The following is a 15373-nucleotide window of genomic DNA, read 5'->3' as shown; positions in this document are numbered from 1 at the left end:
GGTGTATCATCTCAACGACAAACTTTCCTAATTTTAAGTTACAAACTTTAAAAAAAATAGAGCCTTTTTACAAAGTAGAATGATTTCCTGCCTATAGCATGTAATTGAAGTGATGAAACAAAAGAATGCCAATAGGATGCTACATGGCTAGAATCCCAGCACTCCAGAGGTGGAGGCAGGGCCGTCATCCATTCCAAGCCAGCCTAGGCGACCCACCAAGACCCTGTCTCAGCAAAACAGAAATGCAAATCAAAAGATTTGCTGTGCCCTGTTGGCATTGAGCTCATTGTGTTTCCTTCATTCACCCTGAAATCTTTGTAGAGTGGCGAATGCTGATAAGGAGAAATTACTGCTACTACTCTTACTCCTACTAGGAATATGTTCTGCTACTGTGAAGTAACTTTTTAACCTTGAGAAGGGCTCTTAAATTTTTACTTTTGAGCAACTCAGATTTTTCTATTTTCTATAGAATAATTTGGCTGCTGGATTTTAATATACTTTTTTTTGTTAACATTTTACAGACTACAGTCTTCATTTTGTGTAGTCATGTTGTTGAACATTTTGCAAACAGGGCTGACTAACTGCCATGGGCCTGTTTCTTTGTGTGGCTTGATTTCTTCTATCCACCTGCTCACAGCGGGTTGTCTTCAGGACTGAAGAGTAGCTAAATATCTGGAGATCCTGCTAAGGTCTAACAATTTCTGCATTTGTTTGATGTAGAGCTGTTCACTGTGTATCTTTGAAGATTTTTTCCTTTCTTTTTCATACCCTTGCTTAAAGATTTTCAAGATAAAATAAATTTATTATAAATAACAGTACAAATACGATTGTAGCACTACTGCATTCTATATTGAATAGGTCATTGGTACTCAAGTAAGTGGAACTAATTCTCCATGGTACAGCAGACAAATATGGAATAGTGTTCACAAGAATCATGCTATTTACTGTAGAATACCAGATTAAACATATTACTTATGAATTGACTAAAATATTAGATTATATAACATAATGCTTAAAATGCTTAGTGGACATAGGTAATGTAGAATATTACCCAAATCCTTGAATAGTGTGGGTTTACAACATTGCATATTGTGCAAATTCTCTGTAAAATATTTATAAATGGTGTCTATACAGAATCCGAATAGATTTTGATATTTAACCACTTGTTTTCTGAAGAAAACTAATTATTATTATTATTATGATTTGGAGTAGTTGCAAATGTAACATAATGGGAAAGTGTTCTAAACTTTGCCTGCCTCTTTTCCTCCCATACATACTTTATTTTTTGTTCTGAAAAATTAAGAAAGGTAAAATAAGCTATTTTCTTTTTGGTATTTTAGATTAAAATACCTCCCACAATGTCTGAAAACAATATAGGCTTACATTTTTGCCAGTATTTTGCCTGTTTTTGGTGTGCATGCACATCAAAAAAGTGAATCAACTTTGTTGCATGTTTCTAGTCCTAAAATAAATGTTTTCTCATGTTTTAAAGATGTTTTTCCTCACCCTACCTCTTAGAAATAATTAGCTGTTATGTTGTACTATATGCATGTGATTATTCTAGAATCACCCAATGTAATATGAAACCATATATTTAGAGAGTGTAGGATATATAAATATACAACTTACAGTAAGTAGACGTTAGTAGGTTTTTTTTCTAAAGAAGTAGGAAATGAAAGAGTAATTATTAACCATCTCCTTTTCACATTCTTGAAAACATCAATTATGGTTACACATCTTAGAGACAATCTCACCAACAGAACAGAAATAACCCTTTATTATGCTTCAAAATTTAATCACAATTTAACTTTTGGGATGTATGTGTGACACTTGAAACATTAATTTTGATGCAGGTCTGCCTGCTTTGGGGTGATAGTCCTGAGCTCTTAGCAGTTGTTTATAAGAATGTTTTATGATTAATACGAGTTATTGTAAATTTAACACAGGAAAATATACTTCTAAACTCTTGCCTACCCCATCCCCACATATACACTTTTCCCCCTGTGCTATCTACTAGCTAGAAAATTACATTTTAGTAACTGCTAGAGGAAGGGAATTTCAAATAGTATCAACACTGATTGTAGTTAACGTGGAAAATAATACAGGCAACTACACTGAAGATCAAGACAAAGGCCATAGTAATGGCCTTTAAAGAACATTATCAAGTTAGAAATCATTGAGTGGGTGGAAGAACAATCATTCTTTCTTCCTCTTGCTATTTGGTACCATTCTCTTAAAGGTGATATTACCTACCTCTGGTTTTAATATCACAGGAAGATATTTATGGAACATTTGGGTTATTGTTTTGGAAATGCTTTTGCAAGTAATCAAGAATGCTAATTTTGTGTAGATTTGATTCTAGCAAATGTTGAAATCATTTTTGTTAAAAAAGCCTCTAAAATTTACCTTAAAAGAAATGAAAAGTATGTTTTGTAAATGTCAGAGTGGACTATAAGAAAAATAAAAATTTTATCTGACTATGAGTACCATTTTATGTAGGAAAAGGAGTCAAATATTTGAACACATATTTTAACAAGGGTGGATGGCATGTGTTTTATGAAAGTAAGTCTTAATTCTTTTTTTTTTTTTTTTGGCCAGTCCTGGGCCTTGGACTCAGGGCCTGAGCACTGTCCCTGGCTTCTTCCCACTCAAGGCTAGCACTCTGCCACTTGAGCCACAGCGCCGCTTCTGGCCGTTTTCTGTATATGTGGTGCTGGGGAATCGAACCTAGGGCCTCGTGTATCCAAGGCAGGCACTCTTGCCACTAGGCTATATCCCCAGCCCCTTAATTCTTAATAAATTTTTTGTGTTAGCTTCTCAAATGGTCACTTTGATATTTGTTTTGGCATGCATTTGATACAGCATAAGCACTGAGTATTTGTGGGTTTGTGGACTTTAGAACTTATTTTAATACTTTACTGTTGGAAAAGTGTGTATTTCTGAGAAAGATTAAGCACCACTTCTGAATGAAATGTCACTTCCCTGTTTTCCATTGTATCGGGCTTTGCTGCTGAGATAGGCTTTGTCCCTCTACTTTCCTTCTTAGCAGATTGTAAGGTAAAAAGAAAAGGAAAGGTCTATACTCATTCTTGCGTATATCCTGGTGACCTGCTTTAAATGGGATACAAAGTTAATGACAACTTACTGGTACTTTTACCTATGGACATATGCTGATGGTGTGTAGAATGTGAAAATCTCAGCTTTTAAGACTATTTCCCTGTTAATTGCCAACTAATCTGTTTGCTTGGGAATGACTCCACCGTGTAGAGTAAGGAAAAGGCTCAATGATGATGCCTTAATACCTCCTTCCAGGAAGGGGTTTGCAAGGTAGAAATGCTATTGGTAAAGCAGAAACAGAACAGGCTCTAGCAGAGAATGTAGATGTGAAACATTTACGTGCAACAGGAAAAGCAAGTGATCTTAGTACTCGATTTAGATGAAAACCCTGAGAGTGACTGGAAGCCATTAGTCAGAAGGGTTCGGAGTACCTCTCTGAAAGGCCATTGTTGAGCTGAGACCAGTGAAGAGAGAGAGGTTAGTCACGAAAAAGCCCAGTGTAGGCAGATTGCTTTTTATGTTACTGTGCTTTATCATCCTGGAGGAAAAGTAGGATAATCTTTTGGATTTGTTGTATGCTTTCAAATTCTATGATCGTGACAGAGAGGCAAAAGGGGAAAGACTAGGCAGGTAGGGGAGACTGTGACCTGGTGGAGGTGACAGTCCCTCTTCTTCCTAGGGTATGAAGACAGCCCATGGAGGTAACCTCCCCTCCTCCTGAAGACCTTAGGGAATCCAGATAGCAGGGCTGGTGAAAAGCAAAGCCCCTGATCATGCTGGAGCAGGTGCGGAAACAGCTGAGACTCACCCAGAAGGACTATAAGAGAGGGACCCCATGAGACTACATCAGGCTACCCATTCCTGGGCCCCCTCCTTGCTCTCTTGCACTGAGAAGTGTGTTTGCTCCCCACCCCTTTGCCTGGGAAGCACGTGGACAGGACCTCATATGGCGTAAGGCGGCCTTCCCAGTAGAGTGTGGCTTGGCTGCTGCCAGTAGCTAAGAGGCTTGTCTTAGCTTCTCTAGCATCTTACTCTCTTACTTTAAAATAAACTTTGCTTCAGCTCCCACATCTGTCTTATAATTCTTTATGTGTTGGAAAGAAAGAACTCAACACCACTAGATGGAATCAATCCTATGAAAGAATTACTTTTAATGCTACTGTTGTGTTTGCTTACCTGTGGACCACCTGTCCACAGTTTAAAGTGTATCTGAATGATTACAGTAGTGTGTGATACTACTAGCCTGTCTTCATCCTTCCCACAGACACGTGTCATTCTAAACATAGGCCTGTCACACTCCAGTTCTCCATAGTGGAACATTTTCCTAGTGTGTAGAGGGCTGTAGATTTGATCCCCAGTACCACAAAAGGGAAAAAATTTTTTTGTCAAAAATTGTGTATTATGGGCTGGGGATATAGCCTAGTGGCAAGAGTGCCTGCCTCGGATACACGAGGCCCTAGGTTCGATTCCCCAGCACCACATATACAGAAAATGGCCAGAAGCGGCGCTGTGGCTCAAGTGGCAGAGTGCTAGCCTTGAGCGGGAAGAACCCAGGGACAGTGCTCAGGCCCTGAGTCCAAGGCCCAGGACTGGCCAAAAAAAATAAATAAATAAAAATAATTGTGTATTGTATATAAAATATTTTCAAATGTGTATATAATGTAGAATGGCAAAATCAAGATATTTAAGATACATATTACTTCATCTATTTTTTTGTGTGTGTGTGAGAACACTTAACACTTACTCTATTTGCACTAATCGCTATGGTCACCAAGTAGAATGGATCACTTAATCATATTCTAATTGAAATTGTACATCCTTCGATTACTAACTCTACCACTACACCACTCTAAGCTTCTACTAACTTTTATTCCCTGCTCTCAACTACTTTTTTAGATTATTTTAATGAGTGAAATCATAGAATATTTGTCTTTCTCTGTCTTCTGTCATTTAACATACTGTCCTCGAGGATTAATACCATTTAGGAGTCTTGAGTTCTTTCTTTCTTTGTTTTTTGTTTTTTTTTTGGCCAGTCCTGGGCCTTGGACTCAGGGCCTGAGCACTGTCCCTGGCTTCTTCCCCGCTCAAGGCTAGCACTCTGCCACTTGAGCCACAGCGCCGCTTCTGGCCGTTTTCTGTATATGTGGTGCTGGGGAATCGAACCTAGGGCCTCATGTATCCGAGGCAGGCACTCTTGCCGCTAGGCTATATCCCCAGCCCCGAGTTCTTTCTTTCTAACAAACAGAAATGTTGCAAATGACAGGATTTCCAGCTTTTAGGCTGAAGACTGATAAGTGTATGTGCACATTTTTATCTACTTATCCCTTAATGGACAGTTAGGTCATTTCCATAACTTGGCTGTCATGTATATGGTGCATTACACATGGGAATAAAGCTTCCTCAGTATATGATATGGTGTCATGTGTAGCTCTGTTGAATTTTTTGAGGAACCTTTGCCCCATCTCCTTCTCTTCCCCTGCCCCTCCCTCCTGCCTCTTCTCTATCTTCCTTCACTCAAAGTACTGGAGATTGAACTCAGGATGGTATGCACTTGATTAGCTTTTGTTTTTTTTTTTCTTTTTACTCACAGGCTGTTGCTGTACCACTTGGAGCCACACTCTCTAGTTCTAGCTTTTTACTCCTCAACTGGCGAATAAAAGTCCCACATATTTGTCTCCCTGGGCTAGCTTTGAACGTTGATCCTCAAGTCGTAGCCTCCTGAGTAGCTAGGATTATAGGTGTGATCCACAGGCTCATGGCTGGTCTTTTATCTCACAACAATTCATACATTTTATAAGATGGACTTACATTAAGTTATACTGATTTTATAATTCTGTTATTTTGTCTTCATTTCTTGGGAGATGGGTCCTAATTCATCTACCAGGGGTCACTATGGTCCACAGATGGATGGGTGAGTGAATAGATAGATGGAAATAAAGAACGGCCAGATGTGGTGGCACATGGCCATAACCCCAGCTACTAGAAGTTTCAGTGGTAGAATCTATGTAAAAAATAATAAAAGCAATGAGTGGAGACGTGGCTCAAGTGCAGAGTGCTGGTCTACCAAGGGCAAGGGCAAGGCTCTGGCTTCAGTCCTACTACTGATAAAATGTGTACACACATACAAACCATCCTGCCAGAAAATTGTTTCCCATCCAGAAATACTCATTAACTACTTTACATGTCTTAGAGTTTTTCTGTAATATATAGAATTTTTTTAAAGAAACTCATTCTCAATATACTGTTTTGTTTTTTTCTTTTTGCATTTACCAATATAATACAAGGAAGTATTTCTATTAGATTACGCCTGTAATTTAAAAAGACCAAAAATTCAAGCTCCTGCAAAATCTTTAGTGTTGCATATGGGTGCCCAACCACTATAGCCTACAAATTTTCCAAAACCAGAAATACTTCTGGCCCCACACATTTCGGGTAAAGGATGCTCACCACTTGTTTTGCCGATTGCTTAGCTAACTTGGCATTTTCTGCCTGAAGAGCTATATGGTAATGGTATTTGTGTAGCTTTGGCTTTCTGTTTATTCATAATTTTTAAAGTATAAATTATCTGAAATAAAATTGATGGGGCAAGATGATGGGCAAATGGGTTTTGATATTCCTACACTTGAGTGTAGAGTATTTTGGTAACAAGTCGTGTCAAGTCACTTGGCAGTACTTGGAGATGTAGGGTAGTTCTGCACTAAGCCCCTTTCCTCCTCATTGCCTCAGCCCCCAGCCAGGAGCCCAGGGCTCTCCATGGGGTCTCTCCAAGTTGCACTGTTACCCTGAGATCTCAGAAACTGCAATTGCTTAAACCTCCACTTCTGGGAGGAAACTCAGGATACGTTTGTAACAGTTCATTGTATTCAGTTGAGTAAAAGCCACTAATAACTGTCTTAGGGACTTCAAAAAGAAAACCATGGATGTTTACTTAGTACTACTTCCTTTGTCAATCACAGAGCTCTCTCTGAATGACATACAAAAAAGGAAGAATCTTGAGACAAATGTTAGGATTAAGTTGGGCAGTTTTACAACTGAGGATGTTCCGGAAAAAGTGTGATCTATGTTCACTGTACTATTTAGACATACAATTATCATACAATTAGACATACAATTATTTTTGACTTTTATGAAATTCAGATGAGGAAAACATGCATAAATAGTTACGTGTTTACTTTGTGTATGTTTAATTTACAAATAAATGGTTAACATAGAGGCATTCTTTTTTCACTATTCTCTGAACACAAAATAATTGCATTGTTCATTTTGTTCTTTTAAATAAATGGTCATTCATTTTAGCAACATTAAAACAGCCATTCATCTTATAATTTCACCCACTTAAATGTACAGTTATATGACCTCTAACCTGCCCAGAAAGCAAAGTTATCATACAGTTATAGAACATTTTCACGCATCCCCCAGGCAAAACCCCACTGCAGTTATTTTTCAGTTACTCCTCATTCCTTCCCATCCCTCCTTTCCTGAGGCAACTACTAATCTACTGTGTGCCTCAAGGTTTTACCTGTGCTGGGTGATTATTGACTGGAATCATATAACACTGTTACTTTGTGACTTACTTCTGTTGGAACATGTATTGGTGCTTCATTACTTTACATGACCAAGTATTATTCTGCTCTGTGGAGATAACATATTATACTGTATTTTTTTGTTCATTCAGTAGTTGGTAGACTTGTGGGTGTTTGTGGAATGATGAACCTTCATTACAAGTTTGTGTAAGGATGCAGTTTCATTTTATGCTTTTATTTTTCCAGTGTCTTTCTCGAGAGGCAAATGGAAGCATGAACATTCAGTTTCTTGGTACAGTGGTAAGTACTACAGAGTACTTTGTACCCTCTTATAAGAAAAGTGCTCAGCTCTTTTAATCCATGTGTTTCTACCTGACTTCACTGTAGTTTTATATTGTTCTTAGATTGAGATCTGTCTTTAAGTTGTTTGTTTCTTAATGTATTGAAGAAATTTGCATGATAGACTTTAAATAATGAAGATACTTTTGTTCAAGAGAAAGTACTTTTAAAATTAATTTATTGATTGAGTCTTTTAAGTACTTTTTTCTATTGAAGATTTTCTCCATGTTTTTAAAATAAAATAGGAACTTTTTTTATCATCAAGATGATGTACAGAGGGGTTACAGTTACATACTTAAGGTAGTGAATACATATATATTTCTTGTCATACTTGTTACTCCCCCTTCCTCATTTTCCTCTCGCCTTTCCTCCTCCACCCCTCCTCCTTGGTTTCATCATTTTTTTAAAAATCTTCCTCTTGATGGACATTGTCATTCTAGTCTACAATGCTTATAAGCTCTAGGATTATTAATAATAAAACAATTCCTTCCAGGTCGGGTGATATGTACGTTTCTTTCCTTTTGCTTAGTGTAATCTGTTCCTTCTTTTTCTCTCATTTCTTCCCCCCTTCCCGCTGCCCTTGAGTTGCTTAGTTTGCTCTTAACAATGTCCATTGCAGCGGTTGGGCCTCCTCTACTGTACTTTTTCCCCACTCATTCTGTGCCCTCCTCCCAATTTCCCTCATATGTACGTGCGTATACACCATATGTGAGGTAAAGAATATAGGGTCCTCTAAATACTATAAGACTAATTAAGAAGAAGTCTTTTGCTTCCTTATCTTTGCAGTTATTTTCAGTCTGGATGGGACATTTGTTTTTTCTTTTTCTTTTTTTTTTTTTTTTTTTCTTTTTTGCCAGTCCTGGGCCTTGGACTCAGGGCCTGAGCACTGTCCCTGCCTTCTTTTTGCTTAAGGCTAGCACTCTGCCACTTGAGCCACAGCGCCACTTCTGGCCATTTTCTATATATGTGGTGCTGGGGAATCAAACCCTGGGCTTCATGTATAGGAGGCAAGCACTCTTGCCACTAGGCCATATTCCCAGCCCAGGGACATTTGTTTTTTAAAACATTGAGCTTGACTTTTTTTTCTAGTTTTCTCTGTTAGGTCCTTTGAAAACTACCTTTCTAGTAAAACACAATCATAGTTTTATGTCTTCATTTTTGGCCTAAATACTATCAATTATTTTATATATTGCTGTGATTTATAATCATTGTTTTATAAATGGGGCTATATTTGATGTGATAGTAGCTGTGATATATTGTACTTACCCTTGAATCCTAGATGTTTGATATTTAGATTGTTTCTGATTTTTTTTGCCATTATGAGTGGTATTTTAGTAAATAACTTTGTTTTACACTTTTTGTTCTTGATGTTTTTAATTATTTTCAAACATGTAAGATAGTTATGTTAAGATTGCAATTATTAGTAACACTGATCATTATTATTTAAAAATCTCTTTTAAAAGTCACTTTAATTTTAAATTTTTCTGTTTATTCCCCGCACATTTCAATGATTCTCCCTGCGTTCATTCATTCATTGCATGTGAGATCAGCCTAGTTGTATGTAAATAGGCAGGCACTTGCTTAATAAATATAACCTAAGCTTTAGGCATTAAACCTAAGGCTTATGGTTATTCTTGCTTTTCTGATTAATAAAGTGGTATCTGAATAAACAAAGTGAAAATTATGGAAATGTCAAGAGAAGTTGTAGTAGCTAGGGTTCCCTAGACAGAGTATGTGCTGCGAGTTTGTGTGTATATAAAGAAAAAGAGATCTCTATCTTAAGGAATTAGCCTATGAAGTCATTAAGGCTTGGCAGATCCCAAATCTTCAGGGAACATCTATAGGCTGATAGCCCAGGAAAACATTGCAGTTCAAGTCCAAAGACTGAATTCCTCCTCCTTGCAGGTCCGTTGTTTTCTATCGAAGATTAGAGGAGGTGTCCACCTAAAGTGTGTGGGATAATCTTACTCAGTGTCCACTGATTTAAATCCAAATTTCATTAAAAAAAAACAACATCTTTACTGAAATATCTAAGAATGTTTGCCTTACTATCTGGATAGTATGGCCTCTCTAAATTGAACTTAACCATCATAAAAGTATATATCCTATTCCCTACAGGTATTTTAGTTACCTAACAACTATATTCTTCCAGAAATAGAATTACAGATCTTTCCATGTAGCAGTAAATCTAAGACAGAAAGAGGGAAAGAGAGGTAGAGAAAGAGAGAGAGAGAGACAGCAAGGCAGTGCTCACATTCGGCTGTCTTCTCCGCTAATGAAGGTTCTCATGCTATCATGACCTCATCTAATCTGAATGAGGCTCAGATGGCCCCTGCTTCATATCCTATCACATATGAATGTATGGGGTAAAGGACACAGCATTCACTCCATAACGCACATTTAATAAGTGAACTACATGTCCCAGAATTTTTCCAGAATATTTCTGTTTATTTTACATAATAAGTTGCTTGGAGGGTTTTATTTTTTGTATTGTTTTGTTTGCATACTTGGTAAAGCTGTAAATCTGCTCATCAGATAGCTTAAGCTCACAAAAAAAGGGAAGTGATAGTGTCTTGCTGAAGCAGAATTCTTTCTTGAAGTATGCCAAACAATAGGATGAATGTGGAGGTTTCTTGTATGTATTTTTTTTTTTTTTTTAGAGGGGAGTGGATGGGGGTGAGGTTGTGCTGGTACCGAAGCTTAAATTTGGTGCCTCTTGTTCCCACTTGGCTTTTTTTGCTAATGGCTAGTGGTCTACCACTTGAGACCCTTCTGGCTTTTTTGCTGGTTATTTGGAGTCTTCTTGAGTTGGCTCCAAACAGAGATCCTCACATCTCAGCCTCCTGAGTAGCTAGGATTATAGGCATGAATCACCAGCTCCTGGTTAGCAATATATATGTATATTTAATTTAAGAATGTTGCAGTTACCATTTTATTAAAAAATTGCATTGTAACCATTGCATTTATTTGTTTATTTATTCATTCATTCTTCACTCATGGGGCTTGAACCCAGGGCCTGGGATCTTTTCTGTTCAAGGCTAGCAATCTACCACTTCTGATTTTCTGGTAGTTAATTAGAGATGAGTTTCAGATTTTCCTTTCTCGGCTGGCTTGGAGACGTGATCCTCAGCTCTCAGCCTCCTGAGTAGCTAGGATTATAGGTGTGAGCCACCAGTACTCAATATCTGTTTGATTTTTAAAAGGCTGCAATATGAAGGCAAGCACATCTCATGGGACTGATTTTTTCTTGGAAAAACAATGTTGATTGCTCTAAAGGGAAGTTAAGCTTAGACTCCACTGAACAGCCTCTTTATGTCTGTGTATTGGCATTCACCCAAGAAAACTTGAGGAACTATCAGATTCTGTGTCTTTGAAGCTTAGCCAGAGATCTTAATGAAACTAAATGATGCTAAAGTTCTTGAAGCTAATTTAAATCTCAAACTGTACATTTTAAATTAAGTTTTTATTGATAATAAATATACTTTATTTCTTATTAGCCTTGAAAGCTTGAGAGATAATATCATAGAATAAACATGTTTTACAAAGATTTACCATTAAGAATGCTATTAATATGACCCTTGATACACCAGGACAATTAGATTTCAAAGTAAGCATTTGCAAAGTAACAGCGATTAATGACAACCATCGAAAACAATTTTGAACGCCATCATTTTAACTCAGGAGGGTAAACTTAATATGATAATTCATCTAGTTGAATTGTATCAGCTTAGCAGGAAAGTATGTAAATATGTGACCCTTACCTAGCTTCTAAATGGATGCTGTGCTGATAGATTTACCAGTTCCATTAAAGAACTTTGGGGAACTTTGGAATTTCAGCAATTGTTCCCTTGGAGGCTGAAAACCCAACCTGATCTCATACTGGGACCATTCTGGTCTGCATATTTCCATAATTTGCCTTTGCTACTGATATGACAGCAAGACACAAATAACTGTTTCTAATAATATCAGATGGAGTTGTGGAGGACAGCGTTTTAATGCAGTGAAAGACCTCCCCGTGGGGTTGTTATTGCTACCATAGAACAGCAGCTACACAGTGGCAACTGCAGTCTCTTAATTGATTCGTTTAATTAGCAAGAGCTGAAGCTTGGGCTGTATCTTGTCATCTGATACTGCACAGCCTAAATTTTGCATCATTTGTATTTATAGATCTATATAAACATCACCAAAAGTTCTGCTGCTTCTGGAAATTCACATATAAGTAATAAAATTTAGTACAGCAAACTCCCATTTGTCTGAAATCCAAATATTTGGAAAATGAAAAGGACTAGATTTGTTACCATTGTGTTTCTTTCCACCTTCTCTTTTATTTTATTTATTTATTATTTATTTTTTTTGGCCAGTCCTGGGGCTTAGACTCAGGGCCTGAGCACTGTCCCTGGCTTCTTCTTGCTCAAGGCTAGCACTCTGCCACTTGAGCCACAGCGCCACTTCTGGCCATTTTCTGTATATGTGGTGCTGGGGAATCGAACCTAGGGCCTCATGTATATGAGACAAGCACTCTTGCCACTAGGCCATATCCCCAGCCCCCCACCTTCTCTTTTAGAGTAGTAGATGATGTCATGTGTTTTTGTTTAGGTACCATCTTCAGAATTAAATGTTGAGAGAACTTCATTAGTCGTCATGCCTTACAAATGATAGCAGTCCTTCAGAATTCATGTCAGACTCTACCCTGTCCCTTTCTTTGCACCTGTGGAGTTGAGGAATTATGTGGTAGCATACCACACTGATACCAGTTATCTGCCCACCTGAGCCAGCCTGCTTTTGCAGCCACCCTGAGTCCTGCTGGATTTCCTGCTGGGACTTGCCCTCCTCTTCCACACTAGGCTGCTCCCCAACTTCTTGGGATGGGAACAAGAGAGGAAGGTGTGAAGTGTGCAGCATAGAAACAAGAGCCTTTCTCTGGCATATCCTTCTGGCTCCATCTTTGTTAGACCAAGCTCTCCTGTTCCTGACATTGGCCCACCCAACGCGTAAATGCAGACAGTGGCCACCAAACAGATTTCAGCAGAGGACTGATGAAGCTTCCAGATATTTAGACACATTCTCATAATCCTCAGCAACAGGTAAATATATGGCATTGCATCCCATATTTCTCCTAATTTGCCAAATCTCAGCCAAACTATGGATAGAATAAAATAAAATAGTTTATACGTGTCACCTTAACTTCAAAAATTAATCGTAGTATCCACTCTAAGAATGAACTTTAGGAATATAACTTAGTTTAATTCTGTTGAAAGTGGCATGTTCCATATAATATAAAAGTTTTATCAATGCCTGATTTATGCTACATTATGGACAAAAATTTGAAATAAATAATTGGCAGCCTCCCATATTATATGCTAGGAAGTGAGCTAGATGAAGATGACTTCGTTTCTGCACTTAAGTAGCATACTGGTACCCAATGTGGTGGTGCATGCCTTCAATCCCAGCACTTGGGAGACTGAGAGAAGAGGACTGTGAATTTGAATCCAGCCTGGGAGTTGTAGTGAAATCCTGTCCAAACAACAAAAAGGCATGGTAGCCATGGGGTGAAGACAAGACAAATGATACCTTGACAGCTGATGTAGTAGCAGAGAGAACTGTACATTTTGTGTTACTCTCCCATTGTTGCAGAACTGATACAAAACTTCAAGCCAAAAAACATAGCTCTCTGGTGGAGAAGCTTCATTTTGCTAATTGAGTAGATGGCAATAAACCTATGGGGAAAAGAAGCTGCATTTCACATCTTATTAGCCATTGCATTTGATACTGAAGCCCAGCATCTAATGCTGTGATGGTAGTCCGGTCATTTTCTTACTTGACTGATCATGTACTGTGTGAAAGACATTGAGTTCTGGCAAACCAAGTAAAAGACATCCTCACAAAGTTACCTATGATACAAGATGGAAGCATCCAGTAACTGTGTAGTGAGATAAGAGTGCTAACAGATTAAAGTAAGTGAAGGCCTCAGGTTGTCCTGAGTGTTTAAGGGAAATCAGGTTGGCTATTGGGGGTGGCAGGTAGGGCCACAAAAGCCTGTTTAGGAGGGGAAAATAAAATAGCAAGAGCTAGATAATGCAGGACCATGCTATACAGAATGGGCAGTATTCTGTAGGCCTTGGGGCTCATGGAAAGGAGGAAGTCACTATGTCACTAGATATTGTCTTATCTTCTGCTTATTGACTCAGACAGAAAAGAATGACACCAAAGAAAGGATGGAGTAGTTAGATTTTGACATTTCTGTTTTTTCTTTTTTGCCAGTCCTGGGCCTTGAACTCAGGGCCTGAGCACTGTCCCTGGCTTCTTTTTGCTCAAGGCTAGCACTCTGCCACTTGAGCCATAGCATCACTTCTGGCAGGTTTCTATATATGTGGTGCTGAGGAATCGAACCCAGGGCTTCATGTATACGAGGCAAGCACTCTTGCCACTGGGCCATATTCCCAGCCCCATGACATTTCTATTTTGAAAAACCATAGAGGGAGGCATCTGTGATGTAGACATATTGGTGCAGAGATGGGAACAGAGATTAAGGTTGAGCTTGTTAAGTTGGGACTTTATCAACAGTAGAGGTAATAGCTGAAGGTGGTCAGAAGGTGAGGTGGCCCACAAGGACAACAAGGAAGCAGAGGGCAGGCTCAGATAGGAACTCAGAAATTCCTACATCTGGGGCTGGGAATATGGCCTACTGGCCAGAGTGCTTGCCTCATATACATGAATCCCTAGGTTTGATTCCTCAGTACCACATATATGGAAAACGGCCAGAAGTAACGCTGTGGCTCAAGTGGCAGAGTGCTAGCCTTGAGCAAAAAGAAGCCAGGGACAGGGCTCAGGCCCTGAGTCCAAGGCCCAGGACTGCCCTTCTCCTCCAAAAAAAAAAAAAAAAGAAAAGAAAAGAAAAGAAATTCCTACATCTAAGAGGGAGTCTTTTACAAACTTATGAAATTATCTGATGTCTAGATCATGTATATTATATGTGACTGTTCATTATTTCACAGTATCTACTTAGAGTGTCACTAATTATTTCAGATTATCTCAACATCCTATTGCTATCTGCCCCAATTCTTAAAGTACAATTTTAATAAATAACTCAGTACCTTACATTTGTATAATGCTTTAGAACTCTAGAAAACTTCTACCTATATCAGTTCATATAATTCTATTCCATTTCTAAGATAAATAAGTCAGAGAGCCCCTAGAGTTAGTTATAAAAATCAGACATCTTAGGATGTTATCAGTTAAAAAATAGTGTTAGTTATATGCTCAAAAGAAGTTTCTGTGATACTATAAGGATGTCAGTGAGTATTGAAGCTGACAGGAGTAGGGAGAGGAATAATAAATAAACAAAATCTTATTCCTGTATTTGAATCTCAGATCTCCTTTGTACTTGCTCTGTAAACTTGAAAGAATGAATGAATCTCTCTGATCTTCAATTTTCTCATAAGATAGACATTCCT

General features: G+C 38.2%; 1 protein-coding gene across 2 annotated transcripts in view; it reads left to right on the top strand.

The window, feature by feature from the left end:
* Pcca (propionyl-CoA carboxylase subunit alpha) overlaps positions 1-15373 on the top strand; it is a 310079-nt gene that overhangs the window by 236337 nt on the left and 58369 nt on the right. For both annotated transcript variants that reach the window (XM_048341133.1, XM_048341132.1), the window contains exon 21: positions 7827-7880. In XM_048341133.1, the coding sequence (XP_048197090.1) occupies positions 7827-7880 (54 nt within the window). The remainder of the gene's footprint in view (positions 1-7826; positions 7881-15373) is intronic.

The sequence above is a fragment of the Perognathus longimembris genome, chromosome 3, assembly GCF_023159225.1.
Source record: "Perognathus longimembris pacificus isolate PPM17 chromosome 3, ASM2315922v1, whole genome shotgun sequence".
Lineage (NCBI taxonomy): Eukaryota > Metazoa > Chordata > Mammalia > Rodentia > Heteromyidae > Perognathus > Perognathus longimembris.
The sequence above is the reverse complement of the archived record's forward strand: the minus strand, read 5'-3'. Positions and strand labels throughout refer to the sequence as shown.